A 20,113-nucleotide genomic window follows, 5' to 3' on the forward strand; every position below is an offset into this window, starting at 1 on the left:
CCAGCCGGCAGGCCTCGGTTACTGCGCCTGGGCATGGGCACACCAGATTCCTGAGGTCCAATGAGAGAATAGAGGCAAAGCACTCTGGACTGCTCTGAGCCCCATCAAGTCTCCATTTTTAGAGATTAAAATGGCTCAGTACTGACTATATATGAGGCTGAGCCTAGTGGTGTATACCTGTAATCCCAGCAGTTGGGAGGCTGAGGCAGGAGGATCATTGCGAGTTTGAGACCAGCTTGGGCTACAAAGTGAGCTCAAGGCCAGCCTGAACTGCATAGTGAGACCCTGCCTCAAAAAAAAAAAAAAAAAAAAAAAGAAGAAAAGAAAAAAGAAAAAAAAATGCTGACTGCTTATTAAGTGTCGAGAAGGAGCTCGGGTGTGGAGTGGTCCCTAGAGGTGCTGAAGTGCGATCCCTTAAGCCACTCACGGGAGGCAGGGCCTGGGGGGAAGGGAAGCTCTAGGCGCTTGGGGGTTCCCTCAAAGGACACAGAACACCACTGCACCCCATTGAGGACCACTGGCATCCAGCAGAAACCCTGCTTCCCTGGCCTGACACCTCGAGCCTGGCGTCCCTCTGGGGACCAAGGTGACCAGCAGGCCCGTGCCGGCCGACAGGGACAGTGAACACCACTGTTTCTCCTTTCCTTTCTCCCTGGGTCCATTGCCAGGCCAGGGTTCATGAGGCAGCAGATAGCAGCTTGCACACCAGCATCTGTGCAGGCCGGGTCCCCACTGTCCTGCCTCTGGGGATGCCAAGCAGCGCACCTCTGGGGTCCCAACACCTGGGGGGCGTGGGGCCTAGCTCTGTAGTGTCCCAGACACTGTGTCCCTCAAGGGGCTCTGTGTAGGACACAGGCCCCAGGGCCCCAGGCACCAGCACAGTGCTGCAGACGGAAGCCATGCAACAGCCCAGGACCTGGCCCCCCACGGCTGCCCCGCCCCACACCTGTCTTCAGCACCACCAGGTGCGCAGCGTCGTCCCGCACGTAGGAGACGGCGGCGATGTCATGGATGGGCACCCTGAGGATGACGTCCTCCCCGTCCCGCCAGGCCAGCTTGACGTTGTAGGCAGACAGGCTGAGCACAGCGTCATGCTCCTGCGTCAGGTGTCCCGGGAGCTGGTGGGCACGCTGCAGAGGAGGCAGGGCCTCAGAGATGCCCACTGTCCTGGGGAGCCCTGGGCTGGCCAGTGTCACAAAGGGGACAGGCAGGCACTTCCCCATGGGGATTCTCCTGGAACTGCTTTTGGGGTGCCTGTTTTGGGATGTGTATGTGTGTGTTTCCTTCCTTTGTGAGACAGGGTCTCACTGAGTATCCCAGGCTGGCCTTGAACTCATGGTGATCCTCCTGCCTCAGCCTCCCAAGTGCTGGGATGACAGAAGTGCACTACCAGGCCCAGCTGAGATTCCAGTTTATAGTACATGATCCAGAATAACTGAAACTGAAATTTGGAAACAGCCCCACACCATATAGAGTTATGTAGGACTGAAGAGCAGTCCTGTGGCCAGAGCAGAACTGGGTCACCCCCCTCTGGGGGCAGGAGTCCTAAGCAAGGGGCCTTGACGGGCCAGGGCAGAGCATGCAGCAGGGCGAGGTTACCTTGGCTTTGTCTATGAAGTGCAGGATTTCCGTCCTACTGGAGGGGTTCAGGTACCCTGGGATGGATGTCAGCTGACCTAAATACTGCAGAGGGAAGAGCGGTGTGTGAGGTCGGGACCCACAGCCACTATCGCCACTGCAGCCGCAGCCCAGCCTGCTCCCCATCCTCAGGCCACCAGGCCCAGGGCTCCCCCACCCCGTGAATCTGGATTCTCTCAGAAGACCAGAGGGCCAAAGGGTCCAGAGCAGCCTCCCGCATCTCTTGCCTCTGCACACCCAGGGTCCTGACAGGAAGTCATGCAGAGGCCCTCAAGCTGGCTTTGATGTGCTTGCACGGGGAAGGAGCCAGCTTCCTGACTACCACATGAAGACCAAACCCAAGGGCACCATGGACGGCATGGTTCAAAATAAACTGTGTGAGGGACATGATGGGGCACTTCTTGAATCCCAGCACTCAGGAGGCTGGGGCAGGAGGGTCACTGCTAGTTGGGGCCAGGCTGGGTTGCTTGGTGAGTTCAAGGCCTGCCTGAAGCACATACGAAGGCCCTATCTCAAAAACCCAGATTAAATCATGAGTCACAACCACAGCCCGGGAGACGAAGGGCTATGGTCTGTCCCAAGTTCCCCAGGGGCAGACTGAGTCCCCGGGTGGAGCTCAGGGAAGGCAGGACTCATCTGTGACACTGAGGTGGCTGAGGGTCCCATCCCCCCCACCCCACCTACCCCTTCCCCAGCCCGCCACAGCGCGGCGCTCGGAGGAGGCTGGCCAGTGTGTCCCCCGCTCTTGGATTTCTCTGCCTCTGCAGCCATGAGACGCGGAGTTCCCACAGTGTCCCGCAGCATGGACTGCGCACTCAGAGACGGCAGGCAGGCCAGGGTCTTAGCACTGCCGTCACTGCTGCTGCTGTTTTGAACCCAATGCCTTCTCCCGCTGAGCCACGTTCCTGAACTACCTCCTTTTGGATGGTTTGCTTTTGAGACAGGATCTTGTTACTGTGTTTTTCAATTGCCCAGGCCAGGCATGAACTTGTGATCCTTCCAGAGGGCTGAGGTTACAGGCACGTACCACTGGCCTGACTTTGTTTCACTCGAGACACAGTCTGGCTATGTAGTTTATGACGGTCTTGAATATGCTATGTAGCCCAGGCTGGCCTTGAACTCACAGTGATCCAGGGATTACAGGCATCTGCCACCCCACATGCATGGCTGAGACTTTTTTTTTAAAGAGCAGAATACATTTATTGAGAGAAAGAAAGCTTCTGTCTGAGAGAGACAGACAGAAGGGATCCCAAGTGGGTAGCCCCAGCCAATATGTTTTTAAGCATCAGGTAAAGTCAGCCTGAACTGTGTAGCGAGACCCTGCTTCAAAAAATACAAAATAGGATAAAATATAATAAAATGTTTCAGATTTTGGATTTTCAGATTAGAGACACTCAACCAGTAAAACCTATGCAAATATTTCAAAATCTAAAACACTCTGAAATCTGAAATACTTCCAGGCACAAGCATTTTGGGTGGCAGACACCCAACCCATAGTTACGTGACACTGAGCTACACAGAGGAAAAACGGCATAGCCTAAGAGACGACTCCAATCAGCTATCAAGTTTGCTGCAAACCCAAAGGCAACCAGTAAAATGTTTAAAAGAAGTCTAATCAATGTGGTAAGAGAAAAATGCAATCATATAAAATGCTCCATCAAGCCGGGCGTGGGTGCACACATCTGTAATCCCAGTACTCAGGAGGCTGAGGCAGGAAGATCACTGTGAGATTGAGGCCACACACTGAGGCTCTGTCTAAAACCGTAAGGACCCCCGGGGACAGACGGAGGGCCTAGGAATCAGCCCTCACATGTGGAGTCAAAGGACTCAAGGGGCAAGGCCACTGAGTGAGAAGGGACAACAAGAGGTGCTGGGCACACTGGGCGTCCACATGCAGACACGTGACACTTGGGCCTCTCCAAACAGCACACACAACTCTAGCTCGGAGCCCATTAAAGACCTCGAGTGGAAACCTGCCGGAAGGGCACAGAGCAGAGGCTTCCCCACACTGAATGTGGCTGTGGCTCCGGGTGGGGCCCTGCCAGGTTCCACCCCCAGGAGAGACAGAGACGCAGGGTCCGCCCCACCCACATCCACACCCACACCCTCATCACCTCGGTCACAGCAGACCTGCAGCGCACAGTGACTGCGGGGATTCCCAGGGTTCAGGCGAGACAAGTGAAGGCAAAGCCCGAAAAGTCTCAGCTTTGGAGTGTGGGGACCCCACGGTGTCCCCATCGGCCACAAGGGAAGGGGATGCTGACACATGTGGGACACCGTGGGGCCGGAGGACACTGGGGTCACAGGAGCACAGAGCATGGGGTCGCAATCCCAGGAGACCCCAACGCATAGAGGTGGACAGTGGGATGGTGACAAGCGCTGGGCAGGCCAGAGGGTGACACTGACTGATGGGGACAGTTTCAGGATGGGTTTGTGGGTCATCCTGGAGAGTTGCAAAACAGGGCGAGTGGACTCCACGCACTGCACCGCATGCCTGAAAACAGTTACGACACAGCCCGGCCCAATGTGGTGGTGCACAGCTCGGGAGGCTGAGGCAGGAGGATGTTGCAAGGTCAAGACCAGCCTGGGCTACAAAATGCATTCTGTCTAAAAATTTGATATTTGTAAAGCAATGATTCTCAAAAAGGAACAATTAAGGCCTAGTCCCTAGGTGTGCCTTCTGGCTTCCCCCTACCCCGGTGACTTAGCCTCCAGGTTCCCTGGCTGATCCTCAGGGTCACTGAGGGCCCCTCTGCAAGAGCTGGGTGTCCCAATGACTGCATAGCCACATTGAGACCCAAGGAGGACACTGGACCAGCTGCTCACCAGCCCCTCCGGCAGCCCAGCTGCCACACCCCTGCCATACTGCACTCCAGAGCTGAGCCACGCACCACCTCTTCCCAGCTTGGAGCAAGGAGCCCAGCCCTGTGCTGCAGCCCCTGAGGTGCAGACCTACGATAACCTCGAGGACACCAGGCTGTCATGGGCAGGAGACCACCCAGCCAGGAGAGAGCCCACTGGGTACATCGGGCGCCTGGGACCACTACAGAAAACACGTTTTCCTGGCCAGGACTGGGCAGATCCTGGGGATGGCTTTGCCCTTCATAGCCACTGAGTCAGCCAGTCTGCTCTCCAGAGTTTGAGCAAAATGTAACTGTGATGGGCAGGAGGAGGGGCAAGTGATATCACCCTGTAATCACAGATTACAGGGTGCTAACAGACAGGTACAGTATCTACGTCACATCAGACACACCAGACACTGATGTCAGGGATGCCTTCCTGACAGTTCATATTCAATTAAAATAGTTTAAATAAAAATATAGCAATTCTAAGGAGGTATGGTGATGCACACCTGTAATCCCAACACTCGGGAGGCTGAGACAGGAGGATTTCCTGGGCTACACATTTAAATTCAAAGTCAGCCTGAACTTCACAGCAAGACCCTCTATCCAAAACAATAAATAAATAATATTCTAATTTAGAAGCTTCTTGGATTGGGGGTCACAGATATAATTACCTCCCCCAGGATTGACTCCCCACACAGCCTGCAGGCCTGGTATGTGAATCCATTCAGAATCACCAGACCTCACCTGGCCACAGTGAGCCAGCCATCAGCAGCACACACATGGGGACAGGGGTCACCTCAGGCTGGAGAAGGGGAAGGTGCTTCTATTTCACAGAGGTTTTGTTAGGACTAACTAAGACTGCGCAAGCATTCCAAAAATGGGAGCCACCGTCAAGCTCTCGCGGCCTGGTTTTATCAACACTCACTCTAAACAACACCCTTCCCATAAGTCTAGGACACGTAGGAGTAACTGTTTCCCTGCCATTGCTTCTTTTACCAATTTAAGAGAAACTGCTGACTTCAATTACAGTAGGAATCCTACGCCCTCTTTCTTTTTTTCTTAAGAGTGTAGCCCAAGCTGGCCTTGAGCTCACTTTGTAGCCCAGGCTGGTCTCAAACTTGCAAGGATCCTCCTGCCTCAACCTCCCGACTGCTAGGATTACAGGAGTGCGTCACCACAGCCGATTGAGACTCAGGTCATTTTTTACTTGATCAAGTCCTAGTGCTCCCATCACTATTGCAAACATTCTGTCTCCCACATATGCTGAGTCTTCATGCACTTTTTTTTTTTCCTTTTTTGAGATGAAGCCTCACTATGTAGTCCAGGCTGGCCTCAACCTCCTGGGCTCCAGTGACCCTCCTGCCTCAGCCCGCTAAGTACCTGGAACTACCAGTATGCACCATCGTGACTACCTAGTCTTCTGTTTCTTTAAACTTTTTTGGCTCCAGGCTGCTACTGAGGAGCAATTGCTGAGCTCCTGACCTCTCCTGGGCAGCAGCAGGGAGTCCTGGCACAGATTTGGCTGGGGAGAGGCTGGAGTGTGGGGGGTCTCGGACACGGATGGGTTTATGTTACCGATGAGTTCATAACTGGGGGGGCCAGGACCAAGGAAACCCAGAAGGTGGCCTGGTCTGAACCAGGAAATGCGCAGATTCCGAATACGCTGACAGGCAAGAGGCGCCGGGTTGTCTAGCTCTGCTCCAGGGAGGAACTGGAGGGGATGGCGACAAAGCACAGGTTCAGAGAGCGGAACACAGGCAGCCTGCGCCCAAATAAATCACATGGGGGCTTTGAGGGGCGCAGGAGCCCAGCACTTCCCGGCCACAACCGCCTCCTGGGGGCGCACGAAAAGTTCCCGCTCAGGGGTCACCGTGAGGAGGCGGAGTCGTCCCTGTCCCCCTGCTCCACTCCCCGGCAGCTGCAGGAGTCTGCAGACTGAGTCGCTCTGGACTTACTTCCTCCTGCCTACAGTTCATTTGGAAACCCGGAGATCCAGATTTGCTGGCGCGGAGAAGGTGGGATGACACTGCTACCCAGGGCCGGCAGCGCTCTCTGCCCCTGAAGCGCCAATCTTTGGTGGCTCACAGTTTTCTTCTCCTTGGAGGTAGTCTTGCACCTGCCTGCTTCCCCCACTCCTGAACTGCGCTGCCACGTAACCCAGGATTGCGGTTGAGTTCACCATTGGTCCTTTTATCATGAAATTTGCTCTTAATGATTCAAAACTGTAACATAGCCCTGTACTTTAAATAAAGGACGAAAACCAAGGTCTTAACTGCAAAGGAAACATCCGCCAGTGTTTCAATTTGAAAACATGGGGCTGGGGATTTAGCTCAGCGGCGTAAGCGCCTGCCTTGCAAGCAGACAGTCGTGAGTTGGATCTCCGGTACCGATAAAAACGAAAAAGACAAAAAACAAAAAAAAACCATACACCTGGGTTATCAACGGTGCTCTTGGCGTTTTGTTGTGAGACAGGGTCTCACTATGCAGTTCAGGCTGGCCTTGAACTCACACCGGCTGGCCTCAAACTTGGGGCGATCCTTCTGCCTGAGCCTCCTATGTGCTGAGATTACAGGTGTACACCACTCTGCCCGCTTTGGCATTTTGTTTGTATTGAAAAAAAATTATTATAAATTCACGTTTTTGCAAAAAACAAGAGGACCCTCTGCATCCTTACACCCCTGTGCTCGAGCAGTACCATCTTGCAGGATGGCAGATGTCACCAAGGAGGCTGACACTAGTGGTGGTGACCATAGGACCCCTCCACCATGTCCTCCAGCTTCCCCATGTGTGGGTCTTTAAAACCCGGCCAGGCCCCCTCCACATCCTCGGTACTTAGGGCTTATTTCAGTCATCTGTGAGCTTTGTAGCTCTATCTATGCCACTGGATGTTTTGTTTTGCTAACCTGGACTTGAACTCTGGACCTTGTGCTTGCCAGGCAGGGGCTGTGCCGCTGAGTTCTCACCCGGCCTGCACTGGGGTTTGAACGAACGTTTCCCTGGTGTCTTCAGGAGACATGGCCCGGCACGCCCCGGCAAACGCACCTCCTACGCATGCGCAGTGTGCATGGCTTCCTCCTTGTCTATTCCTGTCTCCTGCAGGGTCAGTGTTCCATTCTGATGAAATTCTACCTTTCACGGATTTCGTGTTGGGAGTGTAAGAACTCCACGCCTAGCCCTGTGCGGTATCCTTAAGGGTTTTTGTAGCTTTACACTTAAGCCCACGATCCGCGATCCGCGTTGCGTTTGTTTGTGTACAAGGTGTGAGGTGAGGGCGAGGGCTGCCATGGAGTCCGCCTGTCTGGTGCCATCTGCCGGAAGGCTGTGGAACTGCAGCGGCCGGGTTCACAGTCGCCACTCCACTCCCCAAATTGGCCAGCTGGAGGCCTCACTTTTTTTTTTTTTTAAAAGACAAAGTCTTGCTATTTTGTTCAGCTGGCCTTGGGCTCACTTTTTAGCCCAGGCTGGTCTCGAACTTGCAACAATCCTCCTCCCTCAGCCTCCCAAGTGCTGGGATTACAGACATGCACCACTATGCCTGGCTCATTTCATTGAAAATGGCCTTAGTTATTCTACTACTTCTTTTTCCTTCCTGTAGAAATTTCAGAATAATCTTGTAATATCTGTAACAGACCTTGCTGGGAGAGAATCATTCCCTTAAATGAAAGAAAGCGAACCATTCCTATCTGAATTAACTGCAACACTCTGGCCCCCTGTGGCAATCAGGGCTCTAGGGAAAAGGGGCATCACCAGGGGGCAGAGGCCTCAGCCGCCCTCTATCCTCATTTACCAAGATCTCCTCTGATTTCATCTGCACCATGTAGCTTTCCAACCAAAACCCTCTCTGTGCTTGCTAAGATTTTTACCTAAGTACTTCACTACTTTAAGTAACTTTAAGTAAGTAACCTTTAGTTTTAGTTTTCATACATTCATTGTTCACATATATTATCATATTTTCCTGAGGGTTTCTTTCATTTATTTTTGTGCTACTGGGGATGGAACCCAGGCCCTTCCCACTGAGCTACATCCCCCGCCCTGGTTTAGTTTTTTATTTTGAGACAGGATCTCACTATGTTGCTAAATTGCTGTGGCTGGGCTTGAATTTAGGATCCTCCAGCCTCAGCCTCCTGGAGTACTAGGATTAGATAGACGTGCACCTTACCAAGCCCACCTTTCCTGAGTTGTTATCAGGAATCGCTCTTAGATTTTGTCTGATAACTGTATCAACTGTTATAATAAATTACATTTTTGGATAGTAAGCCAGCCTTGTATCCTTGGTAGGGACTCTACTTGGTGATGGTGTAGAATTTTTTTATATCCCGCTAAATCTTAGCTAATATTTTGTTACAGAATTTTGTTTCTTTTTGTCCTATACTCTTTGTTCTTGGTTTTGGCTTGGGGTAATGATACCCTTCCAAAATGAGTCAGAAAGTGTCCTTCCCATTTCATTTCCCAATTCCCTTCTGCAAGAGAATTTATGGAATTGGTGCACATTTTTCTAGTGTTCAATAGAATTCTCCAGTAAAACCACCAGAGCCTGGGGACTTTTTTTTATTTGAGGGTTTGCAAGTCAGGTACAGAATTTTTTAAGTTACAGAGCTACTTGAATTACTTCTCTCATCATGGAACTCAGGGTGATTTGTGCTTCAGGGGAACAGGCCCAGGCTCCTGACCACCTATGCAGCAGAAGCTGCAGAGACTGTGGGCAGTGAGCATGGGGTCCCACCTGCCAGGCTGCTGGCATGGGAACCTGGGTCAGCATGGGTGCTCAGTGTCCCCATACAGCCTCTGTGCAGCCTCTGGGAGCCACAGACAAGGGCTGGACCACCCACCACCCATGAGAGGCCTGGATGCGACTTCCCCAACCCCAGTCAGACTGTGCCTGGGCTGCACCCGCAAAGGCCCCTCCCTTAAAGCTCAGGCAGCTTCTGTCCCCTTCCTTTCCCTCTCCAGCCTGCTCCTTCCCTTCTGAGCCCCTCAGCCTGCCATTCCTTCTCCCTGCTCCCCAACCTTGGCTTTATACCTCTTTATTCCTGTGTTCACTTCGGGAGACACCACATAGCCCATACTTGGTCTCTTGGGCACAGGCCTCTGACACTCAGGACAGGCCCCAGACCCCAGTCTGAGGACATGGCTCCAGGCAGTGACTGTGACACAGTGGTCCCAGGGCCTTGGCCAAGGACCCATCGCCTGCAAACCACAGAGGCATGGGTGTCCTGGGCTGGGGCTACAAAGGGGGCAGGCTGCTGCAGCGAGAACCAGAAACCGGCTGGGGACAGGGATCAGGACGGGGACAGGGACCTGGTCCCGGGACTCTGGGTAGCAGAGACAGCGGCATAGGTAGCCAGGGCCCGGCCTCGGTGCAGCCGCCACACGACTTACCTTCACCTCCTTCTCGATATAGTCGCTCAGCAGTCTGTCCGGCTCGACGCGCTCCGGCAGGGACAGCGCCACAGTGTGCAGGGGGCGCCTCTCTGTCACCTTCTCATGGGCTTTCTTATCTCTACTCTTTTCACCTTTTAGGAATACTCGTTTAAACGGCGACACAATCCCGGGCTGCAGGCAGAAATGGCAATGACGGGAGTTCATTATTCACAGACCAGAACCACCACCGCGGGCCACATGCAAGCCGGGGCTGGGACGTCAGGGGCCGGAGGGATGCGCAAGAGGCGCCCTGGAGCTGCTGGTCTGCCCGCATGGCTCTCTGACTTTTATTTCCAGTGTTTTATACTAGAAATTTGCTATGATACATATGTTTGTTGTTTTTGTGTGTTTTGTTTTTTTGAGACAGGTCTCCCTATGTAATCTGGGCTAGCCTTGAACTCATGACGGAGCCCAGGCTGGCCTCCGACTCGCAGCGATCCTCCTGCCTCAGCCTCCTGAGTGGTGGGATGGCAGGTGTGCACTACCACGCCCAGCAATAGTACACATCTGAAGAGGATAAAGAGGGGTGCACACCAGAAATCCTGGCTAGTTGGGAGACTAAGGCAGGAAAAGCACAAGTTCAAAGCCAGCCTGGGTAACTTAGACCTTGTCTCAAAAGTATAAAAAGAGGGTGGGGCTATAGCTCACGGCACAGCACCTGCCTGGCAAGCACTATATATACATATATGTAACTGTGACGAGCTCAGTGGTAGAGTAATTGCCTCTCATGCACAAGGCCCAGGGTTCAGTCTTAGAACTGGCATCCCTGGGAGAAACCCCAGAGGGGAGTACTTGGGAAGAGCCAGTCCAGCACCAGCCAGAGGGGTGCCCGGGATCCCCTTGTGAGACAGGATGCAGAGAGGCTCTCCCAGGCTTCGGTCAGCCCCGCCAACAACCATGGTCAACCCGATTCCCTCAGCCCCGGCCCAGACATGCAGACTGCTCCCTTGTCCCCCACTGTGGGCAGAGACAGCAGGTAGACACGGGGGAGGCCAGTGTGGAGGTCCTCAGAAAGTAAAGCCAGGAATGACATTCAACACAGAGACCCCTGCACACCATGTTCACCGCAGCACGATTCACACCAGCTGAATCGTGGAAGCGGCTCAGGTGTCCATCAGCAGATGAGTGGAAAAAGAAAATGTGGTGAGGGCCAGAGGTTTGGCTCAGTGGCCCTAAGTGCCTGCCTGGCAAGCACAAGGTCGAGAGTTCCATCCCCTGTACCAAAAAAGAAAGAAAATGTGGTGTTTACACACCATGGAGTACTACTCTGCCATAAAGAAGGATATGCCTGAATTTTTTTTTTTTTTTTTTTTTTTTTTGTCTTTTTTCTTTTTATCGGTACCGGGGATTGAACTATGACTGCCTGCTTGCAAGGCAGGCACTTATGCCGCTGAGCTAAATCCCCAACCCCCCTGAACTATTTGTAGGGAAACAGACGCCTCTGGACACTACATAATGTTACATGAAGTAAATCAGACACACAAGCTTGGTTTCTCTTACATGTGAAACTCAAAGTATAAATAATGTTAAGGAGCAAAACAGAAGTTGGATACTTGGGAATAGGGAGACAGATATTTTGCAAATGGGCAGAGGACCAAGAGATGGAGTGGGGGTAAAAGAATTGAGATGTGTGACGTCCATGTACCAGCTCTCTACAATGGACATGACCAACAGGTACTGCAAGCGTGTTCTAATAAAAGGGAATATTTTGGGTGAGTTTTTTTTGAAACAGGGTCTCGCTATACTGTTCAGGCTGGCCACAGTTCATTTTGTAGCCCAGCTGATCTCGAACTCACAACGATCCTCCTGCTTCAGCTTCCCGAGTGCTAAGATTGGAGGCCTGCGCCACCACATCCGGTTTGGAATTTTTAAAATCTCACCGTTCTTGACTTGTAAGGGGGCGGGGGTGTTTTCAAGGAAATACAAAGGCACGTGCGTCCTGCCCACTAGGCACTGGGAAGCTGCATTACCCCAGAAATAGAGGAGCTGGCGCTCCTCTATTTGGTTGTCCCCAAACCACCTCTGCCTGCAGCCCTCATGGCACCGGCCTCCGCAGCAGCAGCTGCCATGGCGTAGACACTGACCGGAGGCCCGGCCCAGCCCGTCCATCCGCCCCTCCGGAAGCTGCCTGCAAATCCAAGCCGCTAGGGAGCTATAGGTGGGGGCAATAGGAACCCTATTCTGGAGCAGAGATTCGCCAAGCTCAACCTCTACTGAAAAAGCCCTTGCGAATCCACACACCATCATTGCAACGCTGACATCATTTGCAACGCTGATGTCATCGCGACGGTGATGTCCGTTCCTAGCATTAGAGTCTGCAGACAGATTCATAGGCTGCGTGACTGCCCCACCCCTCAAGCAGACCGAAATACGAGCGGGTAGCACAGGCAGGGACACTTATAGACAAGGAAACCAGCAGGGTCCCCAGGACGCCCCCTGCGGAGACCTCTTACTGCCAGGGGATCTGCTCATCCTGAGTTTTTGGTTCTTTGGATTTTATTTATTTTTGTTCTGCTTTGTTCTAAGACAGGTTTTTACTATGTAGCCCATTCACTATGTAGCCCAGGGTGGCTTGGAACTCAGAGATTCTCCTGCCTCAGCCTCCCAAGCACTGAGTTTATAGGAATGCACCACCACTTCCAGCATTCCCTTTTTAAAAATATTTCTTAGTATTTGGGAGGCTGAGGCAGGAGGATCTCTGTCAGTTTAAGCTCAGCCTGGGCTACACAGCAAGATCCTGTCTCAAACAAACAAATAAAAAAAAACACCCTGATTCTGAGATTCCAGCCTGTGAGCTTTCCAGGCAGTGGACCCTCTCAAGATGGGCCCAGCTAAGGGTTCTGCTGACCCAGGCTGGCTCTGGGTCTGCTGTGGGCTTGAGTTTCCTCAGATCAGAAGCTCAACTTCGAGCCCGGCACCATGGTGCACATCTGTGATCCCAGCACTGGGAGGCTGAGGCAGGAGGATCACTTGGGGTTCAAGGCCAGCATGGGCTACACAGTGAGTTCAAAGTCAGTCAGAACAAAAGAAGCAGCAGCCGAAGCTACACCTCAGCCCCTCCCTGGGAGGCAGACTGTGAGCAGCCTGGGCAACTAAGCAAACTTTCTGAGACAAACTTCTAAGGCAGCATCTGTTTATTAATGTACAACGCAAAACGCGTGCATGGGAAAAGCCAGCACATCCAGGCCCCTGGGACGGTTGCCTCTGGGGACCCTCGGAAATGGTCCTCTGTGCCAAGGCTGACGAGCTCGCTGGGACCCTCTGGAGAAAGCACTAACCACTCCAAAAAAGGAAAAAGGGAGAGGCTGGAGCAGAGAACCCTCCTCCGGCCTGACTGAATCCTCACAATGAACCACAGGAGGGCTGTGATCCCAGCTCCCTGGGGGGCTGAGGCAGGAGGATCGCAAGGTCCTGTCCAGCCTGGGCTGGTGTCCAGCCTCCCCCCATGGCTAGGTAGTGTGCTGTGACCCAGGTGCCCCATGTGTGTCCCCAGGGCACCCCCAGTCTCAGAGGCAGACCAACAGCCACTGCTGGCCTGGTAGAGACAGGAAGGCAAGAGGAAGCAGGACAAGCTCCATGCGAGGGCCCCAGGCAGCCACTCAGCACAGCCCGACCTCTGTGAAAAGAGGGGACTCGCCTGCCATCCACACCAGCTACCCACCACCTCCTGGCTCTCGGTGACAAAGCGCTCCCAGCCAAACGTACACCGCGGGACAGATTTGCCACTCTCAAGGAAATCAAGGGCTTCAGTGCCCCGGGAGGGAAAAGGGACCTGTTCTCGGGGCCCTGGGGACAAAATAACGCACGCAATAGCGCTGTGCGCATGCCCGGCCCAAGACGGCTGAGCGCATGCTCACTTGGGACTGCCTGAGTCCAAGCAGGAGGGCTCAGCCCCGGAGGGCAGCTGGTCCTGGTGACAAACGCACGGCCTGGAAAGGCGCGACGGGCACAGGTCCAGGCACGAATCTCTCCAGCTTCAGCTGCTCTCAGTTTCAGAACTGGGGATTAAACCCACGACCTTGGTACTCAGCTACATGCTCGGGCCTTTTCTTAATTTTTTATTTTGAGACACAGTTTCCTTAAGTTACTAAAGTGCCCGCTCTGGGCTAAAACTTGGTGATCCTCCTGCCTCAGCCTCCCAAATGACAGGATTACAAGCACGTGTCGTCACACCCAATCTGTGGCTCTCAAAGTGTTGACCTCTTCCCTCTACCATTATTTGTCTCAGATCTTGAGTCCCAAAGTTACTCCAAATCCACAGCAAAATCTTTTCCCTGGGAGATGTAAAACCCCTGGCCTCTCTTCCCTAGAGTTAAAATGGAGGAGCCAGGCGTGGTGGCCCACACCTGCAATCCCAACACTGGGGAGGAGGCCGAGGCAGGAGGGCCACCGCGAGCCTGAGGCTAGCCTGAACTACACAGTAGTAGTCTCAAAAAGCAAACAGAAACAGATGCATAAGCCCAAGAGCCCTGCACGTTGCCTCCACCAGAAGCCTCAGGTCCAGCCCAGGAAGCTGGTGACTGTGCCCTACCCCACGGCCCCTGCAGGACTCCCTATGGATGGGCACCCACCTCGCTGTCTGCCGCAGCCTCCTCGAGGGCAGGGACTCCTCGGCAGGGGCCCAGTGTCCGGGCCCTGTGCTCACAGCGACCACGCATCTTCCCGCAACTCCGGACCTGCTGTAGCGAGTGCTGCAGCCAGGGAGCCCCCTCTGAGAAGAGCCCAGCGGGCAGGAAAACCAGAAACCGCAGGTTCCTCCTGCGCAGCTCACTGCTGTTGTTTACAGTTTCTACAGTTTTTAAACTGCCTGCCAGAGCAGCAGCAGGGTGTGCCACAACCTGAAAGGCACCCCCAGCCGAAGAGTCCCCTCACTCCTGCAGGCGATCCAGAAGACCATTGCATTTGGCCACCTGAGTGCCAAGGCTGAGTGACGGGGAGGGGAGGGGGCAGGATGAGGACCCAGGGCGGGTGGCCTCAGCTCCTAGGGTGGGGATAGGGACACGGTGGTTCAGGGAACCATGCCTCACCCCTGGTAGGGGCAGCAGGACTTTTGTGGGTCAGGTGCGTTCCAGGTGGGGCTCAAGCAAGACATGCCTGGCTCTAAGGCGCCTGGCCAAGCAGTTTGGAACTAAACAAAATATACAGCTGGGCCTGGTGGTGCCTGGCTGTCATCCCAGCACCTGGGAGGCTGAGGCAGGAGGATTGGTGTGAATTTGAGGCCAACTTGGGGTACATATCGAGATCAAGGCCAGCCTGAAATACATAGCAAGGTCCTGTTTCAAAACAAAACAAAAACTACATAGTGCGTATCCACGAGCAAGCTCACATTGTCGAGAGTTAAGTCTGTAATGCAGAAAAGGAGAAGTTGGATCTGGGGCTAGTGAAGGCCCTTATGATGCTGAATATTCCAGAATGGCTTGCAAACAGGAAAAGCCGTTTCACTGGTGTGCTGGTGAAGGAGAGAGCCTGTGCACGCCCGCAGATCAATCAACAAACCCACACAACCTTCCACAGCTCAGCACCTGCAGCATCCTGCAGCTCGCCAGCACTTCCATGCCACGCCCGCTTTGCATGACCACTGGATCACTCACCAAGCCGTGCTGACTAATGAAGACAGCACAGCCACAGGCGTGGACAGGTGAGAGAGCCCGAGGCCAAACCAAAGGCAGAGACCACCTGTGTGCCATTTTATCAATCCCAATCCAGACTGGCTCTCAGTTCTGTGTCACCTGAAAAATGACAACCACTTCAGTGGTTCAGCGTCACTCCCCGTCACAGAGCTTAATACCTCTGTCTCCTGAAATGCCTGACGGCTGCTGGGAGTGGTAGCATGCCTGTCGCCCAGCACGTGGGAGGCTGAAGCAGAAGGATCACTTCAAGGCCTGGGCTAGGCTAAGCTACACACAGCGATGCTGTCTCAAAAAACCAAAACTGGAAAAGCCCGATAGCTGCAGAATTCTGTACCTCAAACAGTGGACGTAGAGAGCACAGATGCCGGAAAGCAGTCCTGGAGGCAGACTGATGGGCCGCCATTTCTGGCACTAACTAGCCTGTCGCTTTACCTCTCTAGGACCAGAGGCAGAACCCCAGGCAGAGGTCACTGCTGGTGGTCCCTGCCAATTGGCAGGCTGAGGCAGGAAGATCTCTGGAGCCCAGAAGTTAAAGAACAGGCTGGCAGAACAGGTCTCAAATGACAACCACAAAAACAAAAAAAAGCATAGTCACAGCCTCAGAGCCCTCCTTTCCATACCTGCCCTCCCCCCAGGCCTGGCTGCCAGGCAAAAAGGAACCAGGTGTGGCAAGCAGGTCACACTTGGAGAGCAGCCCCACCATGCTTTAGCTACTATGGACAGTGGGGGATCTTTCTGGAGAAACAGGATCAAAAAGGAAATCTGAGGGGCTGGGGATTTAGCTCAGCGGCATAAGCGCCTGCCTTGCAAGTGTGTGGTCGTGAGTTCAATCCCCAGTACCGATAAAAAAGAAAAAGATAAGAAAAAAAAAAGGAAATCCGAGCCAGGCATGGCAGTGCACACCAGTAATCACAGCACTCTGGGAGGCTGGGGCAGGATGATCACAAATTCAAGTTGTTACACCTGGGCAACTTAGCAACTCTGACTCAAAACTTAAAAATGAGAGACCCGATACTGCCTACGCCCCTGCTGCCCATCCAGGGTGGGCAACCTGCTCTTCCGCCCTCGCCAGGCCAGCGGTGTGGCAGGCACTGCCCGGAAAGAGGGCACAGAGATGCAGGAGATGCAGCCGGCGTCTACCTGCACTGTGGGGCATTGCAGGGCGGAATGAATCCGAATTCCATCTAGAGGCAGGAGCAGGAGGGGAGCCCTACCAAGGACGACGCTGCCACACTCCATGGTCCCCATGGTCACCCAGGGCTCAGTGCACAGGTCAGGCGGACCACAGGGTACAGAGCTGCCTCTGTGGGACCCGTGGGATTTCCCAAGGTCACAATGATGAGTGGCACTGTCACCCATTGGGGACCCTGGCAGGAGAGTGGGCAGAGCATGACCCTCCCGGGGAGAGCAGCAGGGAGACCCTGACCCCCGAGATTTTGAGGGCAGCCCTCAAGCCTCGCGGAACCCGCTCCTTGAAGCCCACCATAGATCTCCGGGCCCAGGGGAAACTGAACGCAACTGGATCCACGCAACCCTCAGTTTCCACGCAGGACGCTTGCAGGAGTGTTTTCCAATCGCGCACCCACTCGGGTGCTTCTACGCAGAACGCGTAGAGGCAATCTTGGCACCCTTCTCATCACCTCCACCCCCACGCACAGCACCCGCAGGCCACTCCCCGCCCCCACCCACCAGATTCATCCCAGCGCTTTGTTCTTCCCCAGACCGCAGTTACACTTCTGGCTGATGGAGTTTGAAAAATACAGTTATTTTTCTCCTCCCGCCTATCATAATGTTCCAGCCAAGCTTGAATGACAGAAGAGAATCAAAGTGATGTACTGCTTGAAGAAAATAAAGTAAGCCAGGTCTGGTGAAATAGTACTCTCAGCACTCAGGAGGCTGAGGCAGGAGAATCACAAGTTCAAGGCCAGCCTGAGTTACAGAGTGAGACTCCTTGAAAAGCCAAAAATAAATAAAAAATAAATTTATCACACTGAATGTAGTCCAATGTGAAGGGCCCAGGTTCAATTCCCAGTCCAAGGATGGATGGATGGATTCATGGATAAAAGAAAGCAAGAAAGTCAGTCATCAAACACAAGAAGCTGGTAGTATATGCTTGTATTCCCAGCACTTAGGAAGCTGAAGCAGGAGGATCACCATGAGCTTGAGGATGGCCTAAACTACCCAGCAAGACCCTGTCTTAAAACACTCATCAGCAAGACTTGCTGAGATCATGGAGCCAGTGATAACAGTGACCCAGTGACCGACTGAGTGTCCTGATTGGGTGGGACAGTGAGGGCCACTCAGGTCCAGCAGCAACATCAGCAGCCCATCTTTTCTTTGTTGTTATTTGGGGGTTCTGGGTTGTTTTCACTATTTCGCAGTTATTCTTCTTTCTTTGTGGTACTGGCCCTGAGCTACATCGGACATTTTTTTTGAGGGAGGATCTTACTAAGTCCCTAAATTGCCCAGGCTGGACTGGAAATTGCAATCCTCCTGCCCCAGTTTACCAGAGTGCTGGGAAAACAGGCATCCATCACCCCGCCTGGCTTGTTGCTTTTTCTTTAAATAACTGACCTGGCAACTTTTATGTTGAAATAATTTTAAATTTGTATCATATACAAAGCACCCATATACCTTCCACTCAGATCGAGTTTTTAACATTTATAAACCACAGCTGCAGCCAAAAATGGCCGCTTACATGCTTAATCTCAGTACTGAGGGAGGCTGAGGCAGGAAAAGCCCAACTTCAAGCCCCTGCCTGGGCACCAGCAACTTTATTATGCTGTCTCCAAATAAAAAAATAAAAAGGGCTGGGAATGTAGCTCAATGTAAAGACCCGGAGTTCGATCCCAGTTTAGGGAATTAATAGCCAAAACGTTCAGTAGGGACAGTTTGGTGGTATCTTATAAAAAGTTAAAAACAGGTCTGGGACAAAGCTCAGTGGCACAGAGCCTGCCTGGCAAGCACAAGGTCCTGAGTTGAATTCTCAGTACAAAAAAACAAAAGTTAAAATATAATTGACATGGAACTCAGCAGTGGCATCATTAGAGAAATGAAAACCTGTCCCTGTGATGAACCGCTCACAAAACTTCACAGCAGGGCTGGGGCAGCACGGTGGTGAGCGCTGGCCTGGCAGGCACAAGGCCCTGGGTTCCAATACCACACAGAAAAACACTCAGGGCGGCGTTCTTACAATGACACAGACAGAACAGACCGAACTGTCTGAGAACGGCGAACAGGCGAGCAAACTGTGGTAAAAACATCCAACAGAAAGCTACTCAGCAAGAAGGAAAAAATACTGCTCAGCAGATGGCTCTCAAAAATACTACACGGAGCCAGGCGTGGTGGCTCATGCCTGTAATCCCAGCGCTCGGGAGGCTGAGACAGGAGGATTGTTGCAAGTTTGAGATCAGCCTAGGCTACAAATTGAGCTCAAGGCCAGCCTGAACTGCATAGAAAGACCCTGTCTCAAAAAGACAAAAAAAAAAAAAAAAAAAAAAAAAAAACTATGCGGAATAAAGTAACCCTTGCACAAAAGAACTGACTATGGATTTCTTTGTATGAAGTTCTAGGTCAGACAAAATTAACCTGGGTATAATAAAAAAATAATCACAACAACGGTATGGGAGAGCGTCATCTTGTCAGTGAGAATAATGATCTATTTTGTGGTGGGATTTTGGGTGACTCCATAGTTATGATGTTGCAAAACCCCCACAAAGTCCACGTGTTAAAGAACTAGCGCTTGGGTAGAATCACTGGTAGTGGTGTACCTTGGGGGCAGGGCCCTTGACCAGGCCTGTGGAACCCAGCAGCTCTCTTTCCTGTTACTACCGGGCTTCTGATGAAAGCAGTTTTTGCTCCCCAAACGCACCTCACCTGTTAGATGATCTTGCTAAGGCCCAAAGCTATGGGGCCACCAAATGATACAATGGAACCTCTGAAGCTATGAGCCCAAATAAACCTCCTAACTTTTTTTGTGTGTGTTTTTGTCTTTTTTCAGATAGGGACTTCAGACAGGATGGACTTCAGCTCACTTTGTAGCCCAGGCTGGTCTCCAGTTTGCAACGATCCTCCTACCTTCACCTCCTAAGTGCCGGGATACAGGCATGCACTACCATGCTCGGCTCTACACTTTTTAACTTTGTAAGCTTATTATCTCAGATGTTTTGTTGCAGTACTGGAAAGCCAACTAATACAAGTTAAACAGTTGTATGCATTTGTCAAAACTTATTTAAATGTATCAGTAAGATATATACATGAAATAAATACATTTCATCATGTGTAAATGTCTCCTCAAAAGAAAATATTAGCCAGGCATGGTGGTTTATGCTTGTAAATCCCGGTACTCAGGAAGCTGAGGCAGAAAGATCACAAATTTGAGACCACTCCAGGCTACACAGCAAGACCATGTCTCAAAAAAAATGTTTTTAGGAGCTGGGGATTTAATTCAGCAGCATAAGCACCTGCCTGACAAGCACAAGGTCATGAGTTCATTTCCTGGTACCAAAAAATATATATTTTTAAAGAAAATAGCAAGCAAATCTTGAGCCATAGTTAAAGACATGTGTGCTGACCTAT

At 52.4% G+C, this 20,113-nt stretch overlaps 1 protein-coding gene across 3 annotated transcripts in view; it reads right to left on the reverse strand.

Annotated features, from left to right (window-relative positions):
- Ccm2 (CCM2 scaffold protein) overlaps nt 1-20,113 on the reverse strand; it is a 33,116-nt gene that overhangs the window by 6,004 nt on the left and 6,999 nt on the right. Inside the window, exons 1-4 of one of the 3 annotated variants that reach the window (XM_013148216.3) lie at nt 14,477-14,767; nt 9,864-10,037; nt 1,600-1,683; nt 947-1,130 (exon numbers count right to left, since the gene is read on the reverse strand). In XM_013148216.3, coding sequence (XP_013003670.1) covers nt 947-1,130; nt 1,600-1,683; nt 9,864-10,037; nt 14,477-14,563 — 529 coding nt within the window. In that variant the 5' untranslated portion in view covers nt 14,564-14,767. Of the gene's footprint in view, nt 1-946; nt 1,131-1,599; nt 1,684-9,863; nt 10,038-14,476; nt 14,768-20,113 lie in introns of those variants that run through there. The other 2 variants (XM_003465784.5, XM_023563330.2) reach the window with 2 other exon arrangements.

Source organism: Cavia porcellus, unplaced genomic scaffold (assembly GCF_034190915.1).
Source record: "Cavia porcellus strain 051 isolate PalLab524CR breed Dunkin Hartley unplaced genomic scaffold, mCavPor4.1 scaffold_23, whole genome shotgun sequence".
Classification (NCBI taxonomy): domain Eukaryota; kingdom Metazoa; phylum Chordata; class Mammalia; order Rodentia; family Caviidae; genus Cavia; species Cavia porcellus.